Source organism: Eptesicus fuscus, chromosome 19 (genome assembly GCF_027574615.1).
Source record: "Eptesicus fuscus isolate TK198812 chromosome 19, DD_ASM_mEF_20220401, whole genome shotgun sequence".
NCBI classification, from domain to species: domain Eukaryota; kingdom Metazoa; phylum Chordata; class Mammalia; order Chiroptera; family Vespertilionidae; genus Eptesicus; species Eptesicus fuscus.
In genome coordinates, this window is record NC_072491.1 from 23,802,985 (window position 1) to 23,825,113 (window position 22,129).

Here is a 22,129-nt window from a genome sequence, read left to right on the forward strand (position 1 = left end):
TAATCACCTTAGTAAACCAAATACTGATCATATAAAGTAAGTTTAAGGTTAGTTTTATATCAATCAAAATACTTTAAGCAAGCAATAGTCTAAAGTTAATTGCCCTGAATAGTCAATGATAAATCATTAAATGTGAATGATTTAACATTTTCAAGATACTATCATGAATAACAACAAAGAGATCAGTTCCCAGAATTATAGCCTAATTCAGTGTACAGATTCTCTCTAGTTACTGGCCTACCCAATGTTTCATTTTAAATGAAATACATGAATTTTATTAAATATTTAAATTTTATTAAATATATATACTAAATATTTAAATACAGCTGAGTGCAGCATGGGTCCCAAGTTTGTATAAACATGTCACTAAGTTCTTGTCATGAGTCCCTTCATAGATCAAGAGCCCAGACCTCAAAAACAACTTTTCTACTGGACATAAAATTGGCAACAAAATTTGAAAAATACTGTCAAAAAACAATTATCTCAACAGTAAGAATGACAAGTTGAATCTATATTACAGAGTTTATTCTTTATTTCTAGAGATGCTTGTGTTATTTATGAGGACTAGAAATGTGAATAATTATACATATCTCACAAGACATAACTTCCTTAAAAAATACTTAAAAAGACAATTGACATCTACCTACAAAATCACACTTCACCCCCCCACACACACACTCACTCCTCTGTGAAGGCACTCCCAAGAAGAATTAGTAGCTCATAGCTGGATATTCCCATCATTTTTTGTTTCTTTCCTCACTCTAGACTTGTATCAATTCTGTTTCCCAATTCTTTATTTACACACTTCTCTCTCCCAGTTAAAATCTTTCAAAGCAGTAACCAGAATTTCTTACCTTTGTGTCTTTTTCACCACCCACTCATATGTAATTTGCTGGGTAAAAGCTGAAATGAATTACTTAAGATTTTTTTCCTGAGATATTTGAACCATTTTATCATACCTCCAACTTAATGATTTGAGGTCACAAAGTAAACATGCTCCTACTTATCCAATAAGTTTCAAAACATTCCAAAACTGTCCAATTTATCCAATATTTCTACCAAGAAAAGCTTTTTATAAAAAATGCAATAAAAGAAACCAGATTTTTAAAATTTTCTATTTATTAATTTGAGAGAGTAAAAGGGAGGGAGGGAGGGGGAGAGAGAGAGAGAGAGAGAGAGAGAGAGAGAGAGAGAGAGAGAGAGAGAGAGAGAGAGAGACTTGTTGTTCCACTTATTTATGCATTCATTGGTTGATTCTTGTACGTACCCTGACCAGGGATCACACTGTAACCTTGATGTATGGGGACAACACTCTAACCAACTGAGCAACCTGACAGGACCAGAAACAGGATTTTTTTAAAAAATGAATCTGTCAAACAGATCACAATGCTCACTGATCATTGATACAGATAAAAGATAATACAAAATAAGTAAACATCATGTCTTTTTACAAAATGTACCCATCTGTCTAAAAAAACATGAAAAGCTTTCTCTATCCTGATTCAACACTTCCCTGAACTCAAAAGCAATACAAAGCCAAAATAGTAAGCATCAGCTAGGTTTCAAGCAGTTTTGCACTGGTGTGGACTGCAGGCAAACTAAGAAAGAAAGGTGAGTCTTCAGGAAGCAAGTAATTAAGCAGAGATTTTTTTCCAACTTAGAATATAACTTACTTATATAGAAAGTATTGTAAATAATATAACTAAACAAACCTACTCTCGCTGAACCCAGTGATACAAAAACAACACCTATGCTGTGAAAAATTACGCTGAATACATTTTATTTTAATTACATTTTTGCCAACTCACATTTTTAAAAATCTGTTTAAGACTCTTCACCATTGCTTTTCTTTTGGAAGCTTAATGATAAAATAATTATGTACAGCAGTCAGCAGTATTTCTTACTCTAACACCAAACTTAAGTAATAAAAAAGAAAACAATTTTCAAGTACTTAAAATTGAACAAAAAAAGCTACAAGCTGTGTTTGTATATTACTTCATTGTGTGGAATTATTTTAGTAATTACAAATCTGCACACATTAATATTATCTGAATAAGACATCAATTCATTTCCCTAACTGCATTTTTTAGTAGTAAAATACAGTCTCCATGCTTCATTTTGGAAGGAAACTTATTTTACAGTCAAGGATCATCCTTTGGGCTTGACTTAAAGAAAGCAAAATAAAAAATTTGTCTGCTCCAAATATGAAAATTATGGATTTGGCTCTGATGCAGAATAAAGTAGGCTTCTTATATCACCTGCAATATTAAATTGATTTAGTCTGCTGAAAAACAAGACAGTGAGTTATTGGATCTGTGTTTAATTCAGTGCACTTTATAACATATTTAAGGAATTCAGTTGTATAAAACAGTATCTGAATCTTATCAGATGAAAATATTTTTCCCTGTTAGCAAGCCTCGGGTTGCATGTCTGAGAAAACAAATTAAGTCTCTACTTCTCCTAAGCTTGATAATAGTGCCCCCTAATGGGAATTTTAATATGAGTTTTTCTCCTCATTTTTTTAAGCCTATATTCTCTAATGTGAGCAAGTTATCTTATTTGCAACTGGAAAAGTGAATTGTTATATAAAAGTGTATCCAAGATTTAAACCACTCAAAGGAGAGTTATCACATGTTCAACAACAAAAATGTGAATTCATGGTAGAAACAAAAAGAGAAAAGCTTCATGCCCCAAGTTTCCTTGATTTTGATCAATCTATTGAACATAATCTAAGGCAGCACTCTCCAAAATGTTAATCTTATAAGGAAATTATCCTTCAGCTATGTTTCCAGTATTCAGTAAAAACAATATGTACTGAATAAATGGAAAATATTACGAAGTCAAAAAAAAATGTGATGAGAAGTGAAATTATTCAGTGTCATACAGATCCTAATAAGTAGAGAGCTTCAATTCCCACCCAAGTTTATAGGCCTCACACCATTTCCTTTCCACAGTATCTAATCACAAGTCTGTAACCATGAATTCATTGCCTTTCTTCCCTATTATCTATATATAGACAGTTCCCCTAAACAGCGGCAATTCAATATGTAGGGGTTTTCTTAAAGGAAAAAAGAATTTAAATTAAAGCAAATACTACCTATTCTTATACTTTCCAGACGTACCAGTGAAACAAACATCCAGTAATAGCAACATTTTAATTACAGTGCCCACAATACATTCTGAACTCAGTCAATGTTAAGGGAAACAGGTAGAAGAAATAACCAACCAACAAAAGGTCATCAATTTGTGATGAAAAGAGAGAACTAGCACCTTATTCTTCAATCTAATAGAGGGAAAAGAAGAAAAAACTGTATATACAAAATGGCTGATCAAAATTTCTTAAAGGGTCAGACATTTAAAAATTCAGGCTTGGTGCCCATATGGTCTCTGTCACAAGTACTCAACTACCCCACTGTAACAGGAACGCAGCCACCTAAAATAGAGAAATGAATGAACATGACAGTGTTCCAATAAAACGTTACATGTAAAAGCAGGTCCAAGAATTCTAATTTGCCAACCCCTAATTTAAAACATCTCACTGTTGGACCACAGGTTTAAAATTTATACTTTCCCTGAGGTACAAAAAAAATTTTTTAATTTAAAAAAGAAGAAAAAGGTAAGCAACTCAAAATACATAATCACTAAAATTATGAAATACTTGGTGAGTATTTTACTTCCATAAGGGAGAAGACAGAAGAAAAGATCCTTCCCTGAAACTGGTGGGCCAGTTGGCGCTTGCAAAGCCTTGAGAAGGTTGCCCCTTCTCTGGGCCTCAGTTTCCTCACCTATAAAATTAAGCCTAGGCACACGCTTCCTACACAGGAAGGTAGAAATCAATGAGAAAATAAATATTGCCCTGCCCTAGCCAGTGTCGCTCAGTTGGTTGAGCGTCGTGCACAGAAAGGTCTCAGGTTTGATTCTCGGGCAGGGCACATGCCCAGGTTGTCAATCAATATTTCTCTCTCACATCAGTGTTTCTCTCTCTCTCTCCCCCTCTCCCTTCCTCTCTCTCTCTCTCTAAAAAAAAATAAATAATAAAGAATATATTTTTAAATAAATAAAAATAAACATCAAGTGTTAGCCCAGTGCTTGCTCAACAACAAAAAATCATTCCCTGGCCCAGCTGGCATGGTTCAGAGGTTGAGCATCGAGCTATGAACCAGGAGGTCACAGTTCGATTCCAAGTCAGGGCACATGCCTGGGTTGCAGGCTTGATCCCCAGTGTGGGGTGTGCAGGAGGCAGCCAATCAATGATTCTCTCTCATCATTGATATTTCTCTCTCTCTCTCCATCTTCCTTCCTCTCTGAAATCAATAAAAATAACAATAAAAAAAGCTCTACTTTTTCCAGAGCAAACTTTAAAAAATTATTTTTAAAAAAAATCATTCGCTGAAAATATTACTTTGAGCTGGCACAAAATAATGGAAAAGCAATAAGCAAAACAATGGGTTTTTAGCATAAGTTAAAATAATATGTAAAAGTATTCTATTCCAGGATATACCCATACAATAGGAAAATTTAGGGAGGTATATGGAGGTCCCACACTTGTTGATTTCAAAACATATTACAAAGCAACAGCAACCAAAACAGTATAATCTCTATATATAAAAGCCTAAGTGACCATCACAACCGAACGGATGACCGAACAGGCTGCGTGAGGCGACCAGACCGGCAGGGGGGTGAGAGGCGACCCAACGACCAAGCAGCAGGCTGCGTGGGGCAACCAGGCCCACAAGGGGGGCAGTGAGGGGCAATTAGGCTGGCAAAGGGGGGCAGTGAGGGGTGACCAGGCGGGCGGCAGGGGGGGAGAGGGGCAGTTGGGGGCGACCAAGCCGGCAGGGGGGGGGCAGTAAGGGGCGACCAGGCTGGGGGGGGGGCAGTTAGGGCAACCAGGCCAGCAGGGGGGCAGTTGGGGGCGACCAGGCCGGCAGGGGTGGCAGTAAGGGGTGACCAGGCTGGCGGGGGGACAGTTAGGGGCGACCAGGCCAGCAGGGGAAGCGGGGGGGGGGGGGGGGGGGCAGTTAGGGGTGACCAAGACAGCATGGGGTGCAGTTAGGGGCGATCAGGCAGGCAGGCAGGTGAGCAATTAGGAGCCAGTGGTCCCGGATTGTGAGAGGGATGTCCCCCAAGGGGTCCCGGATTGGAGAGGGTGTAGGCTGGCCTGAGGGAACACTCCCCCCCGCATGCCCCCGTGCACGAATTTCATGCACGGGGCCTCTAGTCCTATATAATAAAAGAGTAATATGCAAATCAACCGAACGGCAGAACAACCAGTAGCTATGACATGCACTGACCACCAGGGGACAGACGCTCAACGCAGAGTAGTCAGAGCACTCCACGGGAGCACCGCTCAGCCAGAAGCCGGGCTTATGGCTGGCAAGTGCAACAGCGGTGGCGGGAGCCTCTCCCGCCTCTGCTGCAGGCAGGAGGTAAGGAGCAAGGGGTCCTGGACTGCAAGATCCCCAGACTGCAAGAGGGATTATCTTTAGTACTACCTAAACTGGCAGGCGGCCGAAACCGGTTTGGCTCAATGGACAGAGCGTCGGTCTGCGGACTGAAAGGTCCCAGGTTCGATTCCGGTCAAGGGCATGTACCTTGGTTGCGGGCACATCCCCAGTAGGGGTTGTGCAAGAGGCAGCTGATCGATGTTTCTCTATCATCGATGTTTCTAGCTCTCTATCCCTCTCTCTTCCTCTCTGTAAAAAATCAATAAAATATATTTTAAAAAAATAAATAAATAAATAATAAACTGGCAGGCGGACATCCCCCAAGGGGTCCCAGACTGCAAGAGTGCGCAGGCCAGGATGAGGGTCCTCCCCACCCCCAGTGCATGAATCTCATACACCGGGCCCTCTAGTACTAGCATAAGAGTCCTAGAAAAAAATAGAGGGAAGAAGCATCATAACATTGGTCTTGCAATGATTTCTTAAATAGTATAGCAAATGCAAAAATAGACAAGTTGAATTACATAAAATTAAGAAGCTTATATGCAGCAAAGGAAACAATCAACAGAATGAAAAAACAATCTATAAAATGGGAGAAAATATTTGCAAACTATATATATAATAAGGCATTAATATTTTGCAATAGAAAAAGAACTCATTCAACTCAACAACAAAAACTCCTATAAAATGAGCAAAGAACTTGAATAAACATTTCTCCAAAGAAGTCATACAAATAGCCAAGAAGTCATACAAATAGCCAAGAAACATATGAAAAGATATTCAACATCACTGTCAGGGAGATTATTTTCCACTAGATTTTAAAAATATCTTTAGATTATCGCCCTTGGCCTTTGGTAAGTTTTTAACTATTAGCCTTTGCCAACAAAGCAATTACACCTATAGCATAAAACTGAAAATAATCTTTCTGAAAAAGAGAGCTCAACTCATTTCTTCATAAACTTTGTCAAAATACCATAGAAAAAAATGGATGTTGGACACATAATGATGATTCCTGTGCTTCACAATGTAAAGCTCCTATCTAAACTACTAAAATAAGAATCACAAATTCCAAGTAAGTAAAGGCCAAACTAATGAAGTTTTTTATATGCATCCTCATTTCAGAGAATTTGTATAATTTTTTTTTAAAAACTCAGAAATCAAGTGAACTAGGCCACCCTGATAGATTATTAATTGTATTAATAATCAAATGTTATAGTGTGAATTGTAGTAACCTTTGTGTGCACTGCAAAGACACATTTGGGATGAGCATGCTTACCTTCATCGAAGTCAGCATCATCTTCTGTGTGCTGGGGGAAAGGAAAGCAGTTGGTGATTTCAAGCCGATCTTCTACAACCAGGCCCAAAAGCACTCCTTGAACCACCTCGGTGCCTTGTCCTTCTTCTTGATAATGTTTGATTATCTTTAATACCACCTAAAAGAAAATATAGAAACAAGCTTATACACCATTCTTATAGTTTACATTTCCTTTATTTCAAAGAAAAAATAAATCATACTAGTGGGTTTCAAAAACCACGAAATTATATAATGGACTAACCAAATTTCTTACAAATCATTTCCTTTACCCTTACACAAACAATAAAGTGCACATAGTCTAAATGTACATCTGAAACTCCTCGAGTTTGAAGACATGTCAAAAACATCCTCATGCAGCAGCACTCAAGCCTTTCAGGTCAAGGCTCCTGAGGGTCTGGCATCCAGGAGTTCTTTCAGTCTAATCAAACAATATCACCTTGACCTGAGGTTATTACAGAGGAAATGATCCTGTTAACTTCCTGACAGAACCATCAATAAGACAGAAGTAAAGACTTCAATTATCTGAATGCCTGAAAGCAGAACTGTTCCTCTTACAAGTTCTCAACATCTCAAGATGGTTCCTGAACAGAGCATCTCACTAGTCAGAGGAAGCAACAACAGGAACATGTAACAAAGAAGGATCCGATTGGCAACAGAGAACACAAAGCAAAATCCAAGACTCCAGCACTACCTCATTTTCCTCAAACAGAAAGATACACCAAATAACCTCTAAGGATAAAATAAACAACTCTTATATTTCCTGTAATATTTCTATAAAGATAAGGCGGTAACCACTGTACCATTGAACAAGTAAAAGTTCACAGTAACAGTAACCATCTATACTAATAAAAGGGCAATCTATACTAATAAAAGGGCAATTTGCAAATTGGTCAGGACGCCCTCACATTAACGACCAATCAGCAGTCTGCATGGGGTGAAAAGGCTGGCAGGGGGGTTAGTGAAGGATGACCAAATGACTGAACAAGCAGGCTGCATGGGGCGACCAGGCCAGCAGAAGGGGATAGTTGGGGGTGACCAGGCAGATGGGGGGACCGTAAGGGGTGATCAGGCCGGTGAGGAAGGGGAAGTTGGGGTTGACCAGGCCAACAGGAGAGGCAGTTGGGGGCGACCAGGCCGGCATAGGGGGGCAGTGAGGGGCGACCAGGCCTGTGGGGGGGGGGCAGTTGGGGGCAACCAGGCTTGCAAAGGGGGGGCAGTTAGGGGCAACCAGGCCGGTAGGGGGGCCAGTGAGGGGTGACTAGGTCAGCAGGGGTTGCAGTTGGGGCAACAAGGCCGGCAGGGGGGTGGGGGCAGTTGTGGGTGATCAGGCTGGCGGGAGGGGGAAGTTGTGGGCAACCAGGCTGGCAAGGGGGGCAGTTGGGGGCAACCAGGCCGGCAGGGGGAGGCAGTTGGGGGCAACCGGGCCAGCAGGGGGGGGGGGGGGGACTTGGGGGCGACCACACCGGGGGGGGGGGCAGTTGGTGGCGATCAGGCTAGCAGGCAGAGGCATTTAGGGTTGAGCAGTTAGGAGCCAGCAGTCCTGGATTGTGAGGGGGATGTCCGACTGCCGGTTTAGGCCCAGGGATTGGGCCTAAACCAGCAGTCAGAAATCCCCCGAGGGGTCCCGGATTGGAGAGGGTGCAGGCTGAACTGAGGGGACCACCCCCCCGTGCATGAATTTCATGCACTGAGCCTCTAGTCCTATATAATAAAAGCATAACATACTAAGTGTCCAGTCGTCTGGTCATCCATTCAACCAATGAAAGCATAATATGTTAATGATATGCTAAGGCTGCTCAACTGCCTGCTATGACGTGCACTGACCACCAGGGCGCAGTCATTCAGTCGACCAATCACTATGACATGCACTGACCACTAGGGGGCAGATGATCTGACTAGTAGGTTAGCTTGCTGCTGGGGTCTGGCCGTTTGGAACTGAGACAGGCCGGACATGCCCTAGAGCCCTCCAGCAGTCCCTCTCCGGCTGACCAACCTCCCTCATTCCTCTCCGGCCCCGATTGTGCACCAGTGGGATCCCTCGGCCTGACCTGTGCCCTCTCGCAATCCAGGACCCATTGGGGAATGTCGGAGAGCCAGTTTTGGCCCAATCCCACTTAATTCAGGAGCTGCTCCCTGGTGGTCAGTGCACGGGAGCGCTGCTCAGCCAAAAGCTGGGCTCACGGCTGGCAAGCGCAGCAGCAGCAGCAGCGGCGGGAGCCTCTCCTGCCTCTGTGGCAACACTAAGGATGTCAGACTGACGGCTTAGGGTGCAGGCCGGGCTGAGGGTCACCGGCCCCCGAGTGCATGAATTTTGTGCACTAGGCCTCTAGTTAATAATAAATCCTACAATGTGAGGTGGTTAATATATGTAAGCGCTTTGAATAGTACTCTCCTCCCTCCTCCATCCCCTTCACTCTCTCTAAAATAAATAAATAAATAATCAATGGAAAAATATCCTTGGGTGAGTATAAATTTAAAAACAAACAAAAAGTCTTCTACTTAAACATTGCCTCAATTTTAACAAAAATGAATTTTAAAAGGATTAAAGGAGGAGCAATGTAACCAAACAGCACAGCAACTTGATATGCCTGTCCAGAGTCAATGCAACTTTATCAGCATCAACAGAAGTACAGTGCTCCAAGAGGAATTATCTCATTTTGCAGCATAGCTGACCTGTTAATATTCAGTTCTCTACTATCACCAAAAAGTCAGTACCCAAATGAAAATGAGAAAAGCACAGAGGTTTAACTACCTTGAAAAATCAGTGAGTATGAATAAGTACACACAGAAAGGGGTAATTATAAGACAGAAAGCTTAAAACCCTGTGAGGAGGACAAGTCAATGAATTAAAATTTCTCTCCAGAGTAGGGACAATCACAATGAGCACTTTCCAAATACTGAGGCACCAAAGGATGTGTCTTAGAACAGTGGTCGCCAACCGGTGGTCCCTGAGGTCCGAAAGGTTGGGGACTGCTGTCTTAGAAGGCAAGCTTAGGACCACAGGTGATCGTTTCAGGAAAGAAGTTTTCCACTTTAAGGATGAATTCTCTCTAGCATTTGTGGCTGTCCAAAATAAAAAAGCCTTCAGGAAAGGCATGATGAGCACGAAAATAATTTCCAACTAGAGTATATATGATCTTGCCATTTTAATATAATCTGATGAAATAAAGCATTGGGGGGGGGGGGAGATACAATTTTTATCAAAACTAAGCTGACATTCTTCAATCTGACATTTTATGGCCTTCCTATTTCCTACATACACTAAAAATCTCAATTCTTTTGTTCCAAAATAATGTGGTGGAATTATATTACAAACTTGTGAGATGTTCAAAAGAAATCCCTGATCAAAAGTAACTAATTGACATACAGGCAGGGCTTTTCATATTCTACATAAATAACCAGAAATTTACTGTATACATAAAAATGTTCCATAGATTATGGGTACTTATAAGTGACTGAATCAATGTTCTGCTCATTAAGAGATGCTTTACTCACCTGTGCCTACCACAGGTACTGGCACTTAAAAGATACTCAAAATACATTTGCTGAAGGAATGAATGGTAAACATTTATCGATCATTTATGTTATGTCAAGCAGTCCTCTATCTTGCATGCAATGACACAAATTCTTATAAACACTCTATGAAGTCAGTAATATTATTTTCCCATTTATTTGACAGATAAGGAAACAGATATCTAACAGGTTAAATCAGAAAAGTGATCTCACTTCTGACTCCAAAGTACTTTTAGTTACAGCAGTTCACAATAAATGAGTAACTTTAAGTGTCCCATAAGTGTTTATAATAAGAAGGCTGAAACAGATAGAATGCAGTGGCAACAGGTGTGGAAGAAATCCCTGTAACTAGGTGGCAGAAGCAGCACTTTGTGCATGGAGTAGTTCAGTGTCGAGTTACAGGGTGAGGGAGTAAGACAGACTATAGGGAATGGTGATGAAGGTCAAATTTGTCCTGCCCTAATCACTAGAAGTCAAGTAGCATCAGCAGGAAACCTCCATTAGTTGCAAGAATGCAATGCAGCTTTTAATCATCACCAGCACTATTCTCACAAGCCACAAGATGGGAATGTTCTGTCACAAAAGTCCCCTTTCTGTCCTGCTCCATGTCTTTTTTCTCCCTCCAACTAATCACATGCCTCTATCCATAAAACAGTGCTAACACTTTTAATTAATCTTGTTTATTGATGCCATGCTGCTTGTTCTTACTTAAAAATAGATATATGGAAAGCTTAATAGTTGTCCAAAACAAAAACATGCTCCTTTATTATATTTTGTTTATAAAGTGTCACAAATGACCCCACATACTCAGGAGCTTTATAACAGCACTTGTTCTCAGCTTCTCAAAATGACCCGAGGAGCCTTAAATGAAGAGGGGTCTTACAGTCATCAGTATTTAAAAAACAAAACAAACAAAAAGAAACTGATGCTGAACCCAACCTCTGAAACTCAGAGTTAACTGATCTGAGCTGGGACTCCTATATTGTTTTTTCTTTTTCTTTCTTTTTTATTTTTTTTTGGGGGGAGAGGGGGTTGAGGGTTCCCCTCCTATTTGGTTTTCAATTCTGCAGGTGATTCTAAAATTCTACTTCATTCTAACTTTTCCTTTAAATATATTTTTATTAATTTCAGAGAGGAAGGGAGAGGGAGAGATGGAAACATCAATGATGAGAGAGAATCATTGATTGGCTGCCTCCTGCACACCCCATACAGGGGATGGAGCCCGCAACCTTGGGCATGTGCCCTGACCAGGAATCGAACCATGACCTCCTGGTTCCTTCCTCCAGGAACCATGACCTCCTGATGCTCAACCACTGAGCCATGCCAGCTGGGCTTCATTCTAACTTTTAATGAGAGAGTATGGACCAGCCTTCCTTTTCTGTTTTAACTCCTCAGGTGATTACAATGCACATAACTGGTTGAAACACAACTTTCCTTTCCTGTTTTAAGACTCCCTGTGTTGCTGAAAAGTGAGTACACTGAGAAATACAGGCATAAAAATGAACATTTTATTTATAAAAGCATAAATATTACCCCCTCATGAGCGGTACTCAAGCCCTTGGAAGAATTTCCACAGTATAGAAATGAGAGGAAAAGTGCTGCTGCAACCCATCTGAGAAGCAAGCAAGTGTCCCATAGCAAAGACTTAGGCTTCATGGCATGACCCATATTTAATTAAGACTGCTTATGAGTTAATGCTGACCAGGTTCCTTTATCCTATAAAACTGTGGGTAAATAAAGATCTTTCTATAAATTATGCTTAAAGGAATGGAAACTGAGCAGCAGAACCTTAAATTACCAAATTCTTCTACACCTCCCAAACTGTCATCGTCGGGCTCTAAATGCTTATTACCCTCCCTGATTTGCCCCAAAGAATATTGTTCTATGAACAGGTCAGCTGTCTCTAGAACTGTCTCCAGCTTTGAGGTTTACACATTCTCAGGCTGGGCGGGTCTTAGCAAGGAATCCCAACTTGCAAGATAGTAAACAGATGTCCTGTCTGCTGAAATTACCCAAGAGGAACCAATTTTTTCTATTATTATTATTATTATTCAGTGCAGACAATTTGAAAGAGCAAAGCAGACTATTTTGTAATGTCTAAGGAACACATTATTTTTTAAAGTGTCGGGCTTTTTTCAAAAAGACTACATACAAGCAACAAAAGATTTCACTTCTAAGACAGAAAGTGTTCTCGATATTATAAGATAAATACAAATAATAACCTAAAATATCCAAATTAATTATACCAGGAGTCAATAAACCTAAAATCTGAGTTAATAAGCATGATGAATAAAATCTTCCATCCTCCCTAAAAAGGAACATTTATCAGAATCACTAAAACCTTTCTACCAAAATCATATCAAAAACTTTCACATACCAAGGAACAATTTAAATCTGGCCAAAATAAAAATTATGCTGTCTGATGAATTAGAATAATTTTCTATCAAGCATGATGTCTACAAAAACTAGTTACTACAGAAATATTTGAAAGCCCCGCCCAGAATCACCAGAATTCTGCTATTTTCAAATTCTTTTGTTCACTCTTTAATACATTCATCTAGCTATTTACTTGCCGAGTGACTCTGAAGACTAGTTACTTCTGCCAGGCCCTGGGAAAATGAAACTGAAACACATAAGGCCTTTGCTATCACAGGCTCATATTTTAGAACAGCAAGTCATAGAGCCCCTCTATCACTGTTAAAAATTATTGAGGATCCGAAAGAACTTTTATATTGATACTTAGATATTAGAAATTCAAACTAAAAAATGTTCAAAATATTTATTTAAAAACAACAATAACAAATGCATTGCATGCTAACATAAATTACATTTTATGAAAAATAACTATTTTCCAAAACATAAAAAACTGAATCTGGATACAAAATTGGCATTGTTTTGAATTTTTGTAAAACATTTATATTTCAAAAAAATTTTTAATCAGGACAGATGACATTGTTTTACATTTTTAGAAGTCCTGTTAATCCTATCCTATCTAATAAAATAGTGATATGCAAATTGACCATCACTCCAAGACACAAGATGGCCACCCCCATGTGGTCAAAGATGGCTGCACCCATGTGGACACAAGATGGCCACAAGATGGCCTGCAGGGGAGGGCAGTTGGGAGTGACCAGCCCGGCGGAGGACAGTTGGGGGTGACCAGGCCAGCAGAGGAGGGTAGTTGGGGGTGACCAGGCTGGCAGAGTAGGGCAGTTGGGGGGAGACCAAGCTAGCAAGGGAGGGCAGTTGGGGGGAACCAGGCCTGCAGGGGAGGGCAGTTGTGGGTGATCAAGCAAGCAGGGAGGGCAGTTAGGGGTGACCGGGCTGGCAGAGGAGGGCAGTTGGGGGAGACCAGGTCAGCAGGGGAGGGCAGTTGTGGGGGACCAGGCCTGCAGGGGAGGGCAGTTGGGTGGGGACCAGGACAGTAGGGGGGGCAGTTGTGGGGGACCTGGCCTGCAGGGAAGGACATTTGGGGGGGACCAGGCCTGCAGGGGAGGGCAGATGGGAAGGACCAGGCCTGCAGGGGAGGGCCGTTGGGGGGGACCAGGCCAGCAGGGGAGGGAAGTTGGAGGGGACCAGGCCTGCAGGGGAGGACAGTTGGGGGGGACCAGGCCTGCAGGGGAGGACAGTTGTGGGTGATCAGGCCAGCAGGGAGGGCAGTTAGGGTGACTGGGCCAGCAGAGGAGGGCAGTTAGGGGAGACCAGGCCAGCAGGGGAGGGCAGTTGGGGGGGACCAGGCCTGCAGGGGAGGACAGTTAGGGGGGACCAAGCCTGCAGGGGAGGACAGTTGGGGGAGGGACCCAGGCCTGCAGGGAAGGGCAGTTGGGGGGGAGGGGGGCACCAGGCCAGCAGGGGAGGGCAGTTAGGGGTGACCGGGCCAGCAGGGGAGGGCAGTTGGGGGCGACCAAGCCTGCAGGGGAGGACAGTTAGGGGCAACCAGACTGGCAGGGGAGGGCAGTTATGGGTGACCAGGCTGGCAGGGGAGAGCAGTTAGGGGCAATCGGGCCAGCTGGGGAGCAGTTAGGCATCAGTCAGGCTGGCAGGGGAGTGGTTAGGGGTGATCAGGCTGGCAGACAGAAGCGATTAAGGGTAATCAGGCAGATGCAGGTGAGCAGTTGGGAGCCAGCAGTCCTGGATTGTGAGAGGGATGTCCAACCGCCCATTTAGGCCCTAAACGGGCAGTCAGACATCCCCCAAAGGGGTCCCATATTGGAGAGGATGCAGGCTGGGCTGAGGGACACCCCCTTTCCTCCCCCCATGTACAAATTTCGTGCACCAGGCCTCTAGTCCTATATAATAAAGAGAGGAATATGCTAATTAGCCATATGTCCTGAGGCGCAGTGACCAATCACATCACAACCAGATCACGGATCAGCAGGAAAGTGGGTCAGCAAGGTACAATCCGGCTTTGGAGAGCTACAAGAGGGGGCAGGGCAACACACTACTGGGGGGGGGGGGCGGGCGAGAAGAACCACAGGAGGGCTGGGCAGCAGGCGGAGAGCTACAGGAGGGCAGGGCAGTGGGAGAAGAGCTACAGGAGGGTGGCAGCGACCTACTGGCGCGTGGATTCGTGCGCAGGCCTACTAGTTTCTAATAAAAGACAAGTGGATTCTCATCTACTTCTGCATTCAATCTTTTATATCACACATCATGTAGCATCTGGAAACCTCTATTAAACACTGACCAAAGAATGAGTAAAAATGACAATGTTTAAATATTACCATAGAAAGTTTTCACCTCAGACACCCTCTCTAAGAATGTTGGGGAATTCTCTCACTTTAAGAACCACTATTCTAGAATGGCAATTATGAAAATTAATGTGATTACAGACTGTGAAAAGTGATATGAAGATAACTAAAAAGGAGAATGCAAGGGAAGTAACCATTAGGAGCATGATGGGGGAAGGCCTCTCTCTGAGATAACAACTGAGCAGAGAACTAAAGGACAGGGGGTCAGCCTATAAAGGCCTGGTGAAGAAATTATTTGCCAACTATGGATTTTAAGTAACAGTTTAAACAAATATACTCGTATCTGCTTTTCATAAAGTACACAAGTTATACTTTAAGGGAACAAGGAGGCCTAGGGATGGATGAACACTAAGATGGGGAGTAGTACATTTCATGTTTTTACCAAAAGCACTGGTACATAAATAATAAACCCAATCTACTGGCAGAAACAATTATGTCTTAAGATATCATTACCTAATTCAAGATTAGCAATTTTACATAATTTTTGTTGATGAATTATAAAACACTATATATATATATATATATATATACACATATATATATATATATATATATATGTTAATAACACTATATAAAGTCCTTTCAGGAAAGGTTTACCATGGCTTTTAATCAGCAATAATACCTCTAAAGAGTGACAGAGTCAATCTTTACCTGGCAAATTTTATAAGCTACCACCCAAAATTTTTCTAATAAAGGTAAAAGAATTTAACTCTCTTAAAGGTCGAAGAAAAGTTCAGGGTTAAAAGTCAACTACTTAAGAAATACACATGAAACCTTCAGGCTTTGAAAAATGACAATTTGAAGTACTTTAACCTTGTCTACGCCTATGTACCTGTAGAAATGTTGAATAAACTGCATTTTTAAAATGTTTAAACAGAGAATCAACCAAGCTAGAAGAGGAAACTACCCAAGCATTAACCCTGTGAGTTGATGCAGCACTGCACAAAGGAACATCTCACATAGATATAATCCCCAAGAGCTAGGAGCTGGGTTGCAACCCAATCTCTGTCCTGGGTCTGGAGATGGGGTTTTGAACTTGCCTAAGTCGAGGAAGTGAAAACTGAGACTCTTCCAAAAAGCTAGAGCTCCATGAAAACTGTTGATGAAAAGGAAGAAAACAATCATTTCAATAACTTACAGTTAAATATAAACTTACTGCATAATCCAAATTCCTATTCCTAGGAATTTACCCAAGAGAAATAACATATCCAAACACAGAGATATTCACAAATGTTCATAGTAGCATTATTCATAATAGCAAAAAATGGAAAGTAATCCAAGAGTCTATCAAATGTAGACAGATAAACGAACTGCAGTATACTCATTCTATGGAATACTACTCAGTAATAAAAAGAAAAAAATACCAATACAATGACAGGAATAAAATCTCAACATTATACTAAGTGAAAGAAGTCAAACAAAATGCTACCTACTATGATTTCATTTATATGGAATTCTAGAAAAGGCAAAACTGCTAAATGGTGGCCTGAGACCAAGGTAAAAGGGAGGATACTAACCAAAGGGCACACTCTTTAGGGTGAGGCAACTCTTTTATTTTATATCTTGATGTGGTAGCAATTATACAATTATTTACAACTATTAAAGTGCATCATAATGTACTTTTAGATGAGTGGATTTTTTTGTGTACAAATACTTAACTCTAAAAGACTGCCCACACTTTAGTCTGTCTAATGAAGGAATAATTTATATGTGTAACCAATCCCAATCTCATTCTCAATTTCAGAGTTCAAAGATCCCTGGAAATACTATAAGGAACTAGGTTAAGTTTCTACATTATGTATAATATTATATCTATATATATTACACAAATTTATAATAACAAGCTTATAATAGGCCTCGGTAATCAAGTTAAATTGTATTGTTTTTTAGAAATCAAAGTATAACATTTAGAATTTTCTATTATTTTAATGTATTTTAAAATTTAATGTAACTACATAATTAATGGATCATTTCAGTTACCTAGAAAAACCTGCTATATAAAATTAATTCACTAGAAAATAAATGTTTAACCCTCCCCCACTAAAATAATATGGTTAAAAGGAACAATTCACATTACCCAAAGTTCTACATGAACAAGTATACTCAAAGTGTATAAGTACTAAAAGCGAACATTCAAACCTGAAGGCCACAGATGAGCTTGAAAAGTTCTAAGAACCTCTTAAAATCATATGCAATATTATGTGTCTATGTACGTAAGGGCATTTCCTGGGTGAGGAAGAGAGGGAGGTTTGTTGCATTCATCAGATTCCCAAAGAGGCCCATGACAAGGGATTAGAAATGGCTTTAAAAATTAATAGTAATAAGAACCTATTATATACATGCAGTTATGTTTTTATGTTTTTGTGTAAAAGAATGGTGTGGAAGGACATACTTTTTCTTTTATGAACCTTTGTATTATTTACTTAGTTATAGTAAGCATGTATTTGTTTTTAATTCAAAAAACACTAGATAAAGAAAAAAATTAAAAGAAAATATTTTTAAATACAGCAATCACTGCAATTTACTGCATGGAATTTCACAAAGAACAAATTAATATAATTTCCTTTTTTGACATTCCTACTGAGTTGACAGCATGGTGTGGCTGTATCTTGATTTTAGCATATTCTTTTGGGTATGTTAAAAAAATATGAGCTGAATAAGTAGCTCTGAAAAGACGACAAAAAGAGAAAATCCACACACTGCAAGCCTGAGCCCCTGCTGACTTTAAATTCTTATCTCTTGTTGATATGGTTACTCTTCAACTATTCAAATTTGCTACTGTGCACATATATACAAATTACCATAAAATATGTATATGTACACACTATCAGGGGAATATAGATTGGTTTTTAACAAGCAGAGAGATCTGTTTAAGAGAAGCCTAACATAAACCAATTATACATCAGCAAACTATGAACTCAAACTTTGTGCAAACTGATGATAATAAATCTTCACCAGGAAAAGAAGCAGGTTTCCCACTATCCTTGAAATACACATAAAAAGGATGTTAAAACCAATAAAATTATTAGGGACAAAGTAATTTTATATTGTATAATACCATCTATCATTTTTAGCCTTCCTTTATAAAGCTGAGTTCATTGAGAATGCTCATAGATTGCAACCTGTATGGTGCACCTAGCAAATACTGACTCTTACTTGTTCATCTTTTTTAAAAAACTCACAGATGAAGAAATGCTGAAACTATTAAAACATTTTACCACTAAAACTAATAAAAAAGAAAATCAAGTATTTTGTGATCACAATAGTATTTTAGATATGATCCTATTAAATATTATTAGACGCTGGTTAGTTAGAGGAAGATGCAATTAGCTAAAATAGGTATGAAAATCCTATAGAGATAAGTCAGTCAGTAACTACCTATAGCATTATTGCAAGGATTAAAAAGTAATACGCCCAAAGTACACAATGCATATTAAATTCTCAGTAAAAAGTTACAACTACTATTATTAGAATAAATATTCCATCTAACCTCCTTCATTCATCCAACCATCTATCCAACAAATATTTAGTGAGTGACTAGAATGTGCAAGATATGGCACTGAGACTTGTCTCCCCACAGCGTTCAGAGTCTATTCCTCAAAGGATGTAACTTGTTAAATGCTTATTAAAAATCAACCACCTGACACCAACTTATGTTTTTGTTAAAATTTATTAAGTCATATCGACCTATAGGGATTTAGGACAACATTTTAAAAATCTGTATTAAAAAGTCAAAAGTGAGATTAAACTGATTTATTCAAAATATTTGTGTGTACATGTGTTTGTATGTATGTATATGTATTTTCAAATATGTGTATGTTTCCTTATAAACATCATTATCCTTGCTAAAAATAAAGATTAGATCCACTCCAAAGATTCTTAAAAGTCTGAAATAAAATGACAAACCCGAAAGTACACCAGTTGCTGGCCAGTTGGAGAAGAGGAAAGGGGAGGATGCATGATTCCTAGCAGGCTTTATTCCAGTTTTATAGATTCTGGGAGGTAAGGTCCACAGCCTGAATTTCTCACATCAATCACCATCAAAGAACAGCTATTACTGTAAAAGAATTTTAGTCTCAAAGAAACTGTAACGTCACAGAATCTCCCCTTAGCATGTTCTGTAAAATCAATATCTAGACTTTCATTTAATTCTGGCATCTTTCAATGACTGGTCTGTGAACTTGGCAGTTTTCTTATTTGGTTAAGCCTAGATCATTTCTTCTAACACTGAACAAAGAAGGTAGTTATTGCCAAAATGTAAATTCAAAAAGCAGAAAGCAGCAATAGCCTTAAATTTAACACATTTTATGGCTCGAGTGGGATTGGGGTTCCATTTCATAACTGGCTAAGTCAAATAATAAACAGGATTTAAATCATTGCTGTTAAGTTTTGATGTGAAAGAATTTTAAGGAACTTCAATGGGGGGAAAAAGATATTTTGCTCTGACACACATGTGATTAGTTATAATGCTCCAATACACTTAATCAATATCACTTCTTCAATATTTCAGTTGAAAGAGCATATTTCATTATTATTCTCTTGGATCTAATGCTCACTGATAGTCCACAGTTTTAAAGTTAAATCAACTAATAATTGCTGGAAAACGGGGAGAAAGGCAATGTAGCCTCTAGAAATTCAACAAAATAGCACTGCTCTCATCATAAAAATCAGTCATGACAAACTACAATGATGCAATCAAACATACAAATGTATAATCGCAATTAAATGTTAATTGATAATGATGTGCAATTCATAACATTAAGTTTTTACTTTAACAACTCAACATAAACAACCTGCAAATTTTCACACACGTAGCTGGAAAGTAGTTTTCTAAAGTAAAAAGAGTGCTAAAAAGGCTTAGCTGGAACAAAATTTCTTTCCACCATCAAAGAAAACAAAAAAATGGCAACACTATTATGAGCTAGCTGTCTTCTTCCTAACACATCTAGTTCATTAAATTCAGAAGCATGGATATCTGAGTGGCTTCTGGGAGAGCGGGCACACCGAGACCTACAGCAGCCCCAGGTGGAAGGTGCAGGGCAGTTCCCCCATCCTGACAGAGCAGGCACCTATGAAGACCGCTGACAATGGTGCGCGTGACCCCCACACCTGCCGCATGCTCCACTCAGCATGGTCTGGCAGTCCCCAACTGCCCCTCACCACCCTCTGCCAGCCCCTGACACTCTAGCAAACCCTAGCGAGAACAGCCAGGTGATCCAGGCCCACCCCTCCTATATTATTTCTCTTTTTTTTTTTCACTTAACATATACATGCACCCAGGTACACACAACCAAACACACAGTACTCTAGAAATGTGAGTAAACTCACACAACAACTAGAAACATGCTTCCATCGGAACTCCTTTTAGTAGGAGACAAAAAAATTTGGTTGGAAATCTCTAATCTTTGTAAAATCAATAGTTTATATATGTAAGCACTTTTTTTTAAAACCATAACATAAAATTTACCATCTCAAGAATTATTGTGTACAGTTCAGTAGTATTAAGTATATTCACACTGTTGTGCAACAGATCTCTAGAACTTTAATCCTGAAATATTGAAAGTATATACCCATCAATACTCGTCATTTCCCCGGCAACTACCCTTCTACTTTCTATCTCTATGAGTTTGACTTCTTTAGATACTTCATGTAAGTGATCATATAGTTACAATATTTTCTCTTGTGGTAAGAACTTTTAAGATCTCTTTCAACTTTCAAATATGCTTTACAATATTAACGATAGTATATTAGATCCCCAAAACTTATTTTATAACTGAAAGTTTGTAGCTTTGCCTCCCTTCACCCATTTGGCCCACCCCCAACCTCACACACACCAAAAAAGCATGGACCACTGCATAATTAGAAGGCCTTTCAGCCGAAACCGGTCTGGCTCAGTGGATAGAGCGTCAGTCTGCGGACTGGAAGGTCTCAGGTTCGATTCCGGTCGGGGGCATGTACATTGGTTGCGGGCACATCCCCCGGTGGGGGGTGTGCAGGAGGCAGCTGGTCGATGTCTCTCTCTCATCGATGTTTCTAGCTCTCTATCCATCTCCCTTCCTCTCTGTGAAAAATCAATAAAATATATAAAAAAAAAAAAAGAAGGCCTTTCAGTGATTTGGGTTTTGTGTGTTTTTTTTCTGCTTCCTTAACAGGAAGTAGTGCTTCCTAAAACAGGGCCAGAAGGAAATATTAAAGAGTAACGTGGCTGCCTCTGAGAAGACGGTGGTTGAAGACAGAAATGAAAGTTTTCACTACGTACTCTTTTTTGCCTTTTGATTTATGTACCATATGTATCCAGTGTAATGGCTGTTTCATTAAATAGGTTTAATAATTAAAAGGGCTTTAGTTTTTCAGTATAAGAAGTATGCCACAGTAATGGCAGGAAGTGATTACTCACCTTCTTGCTCCTGTAGAAGATGATGGGCTTGAGACAGGCCACCCCAAAATGTCCCATAATGGCATACTGATTACTTTGAATTAAAGTTACTTGACAAGCAGCCAGTGACAGAAGCACCTTGACCCTCCACTGTCTCCGTGAGTGCAAGAAATAAATCTCCCCTGTGAAAGGTGCCCTCCCTGCTCCAGGAGGGCTGAGAAACACCCTTATCACTAGAGCTAAGAGATCCAGAGCCAAAGATCTTCTATAAACACTTTATTAATTTACTACCCAAGCCCAAACTTTGTTCAGACTCCTCACTAATACCCAAATCTTGCTTAGATTCCTTTCGCAGGAGCATTAACTTTTTTGTCCTGTGAATTCTTCACAAGTTGTTTCTTTGTCTAAAAAATATTAAAAGGTGCCTGGTTCAATCACTTCTTTGAGCCTCATTTTATGATCTGAGCATCATATTATAATTCTCCCATGCACATGTATTAAATCAGTTTTTCTATTTAGCTTGTCTTGCTTTATTTTTAGTTTTATTACTAGTCCAGAATTAATTAGTTTTATTATTAGTCCAGAACTAATTAGTCTAGAAGAACTAAAACAGAGTAGAGGGGGAAAATTCTCCCCCTCGCCAATGAAGTCGTTCGAAACAAAATTGAAGATTAGGCATATCTGCACAAATTTAAAACAGGGGTTTTCTTCTAGCCAAAGGAAAAAAAAATCT

At 39.8% G+C, this 22,129-nt stretch overlaps 1 protein-coding gene across 2 annotated transcripts in view; it reads right to left on the bottom strand.

The window, feature by feature from the left end:
• The window catches only part of EIF3H (eukaryotic translation initiation factor 3 subunit H), a 94,847-nt gene that overhangs the window by 63,503 nt on the left and 9,215 nt on the right, over nucleotides 1–22,129 (bottom strand). The window contains exons 2-3 of one of the 2 annotated variants that reach the window (XM_054708349.1): nucleotides 6,827–6,877; nucleotides 6,721–6,751 (exon numbers count right to left, since the gene is read on the bottom strand). In XM_054708349.1, the coding sequence (XP_054564324.1) occupies nucleotides 6,721–6,751; nucleotides 6,827–6,877 (82 nt within the window). Of the gene's footprint in view, nucleotides 1–6,720; nucleotides 6,878–22,129 lie in introns of both variants that reach the window. The other variant, XM_008143379.3, reaches the window with a different exon arrangement.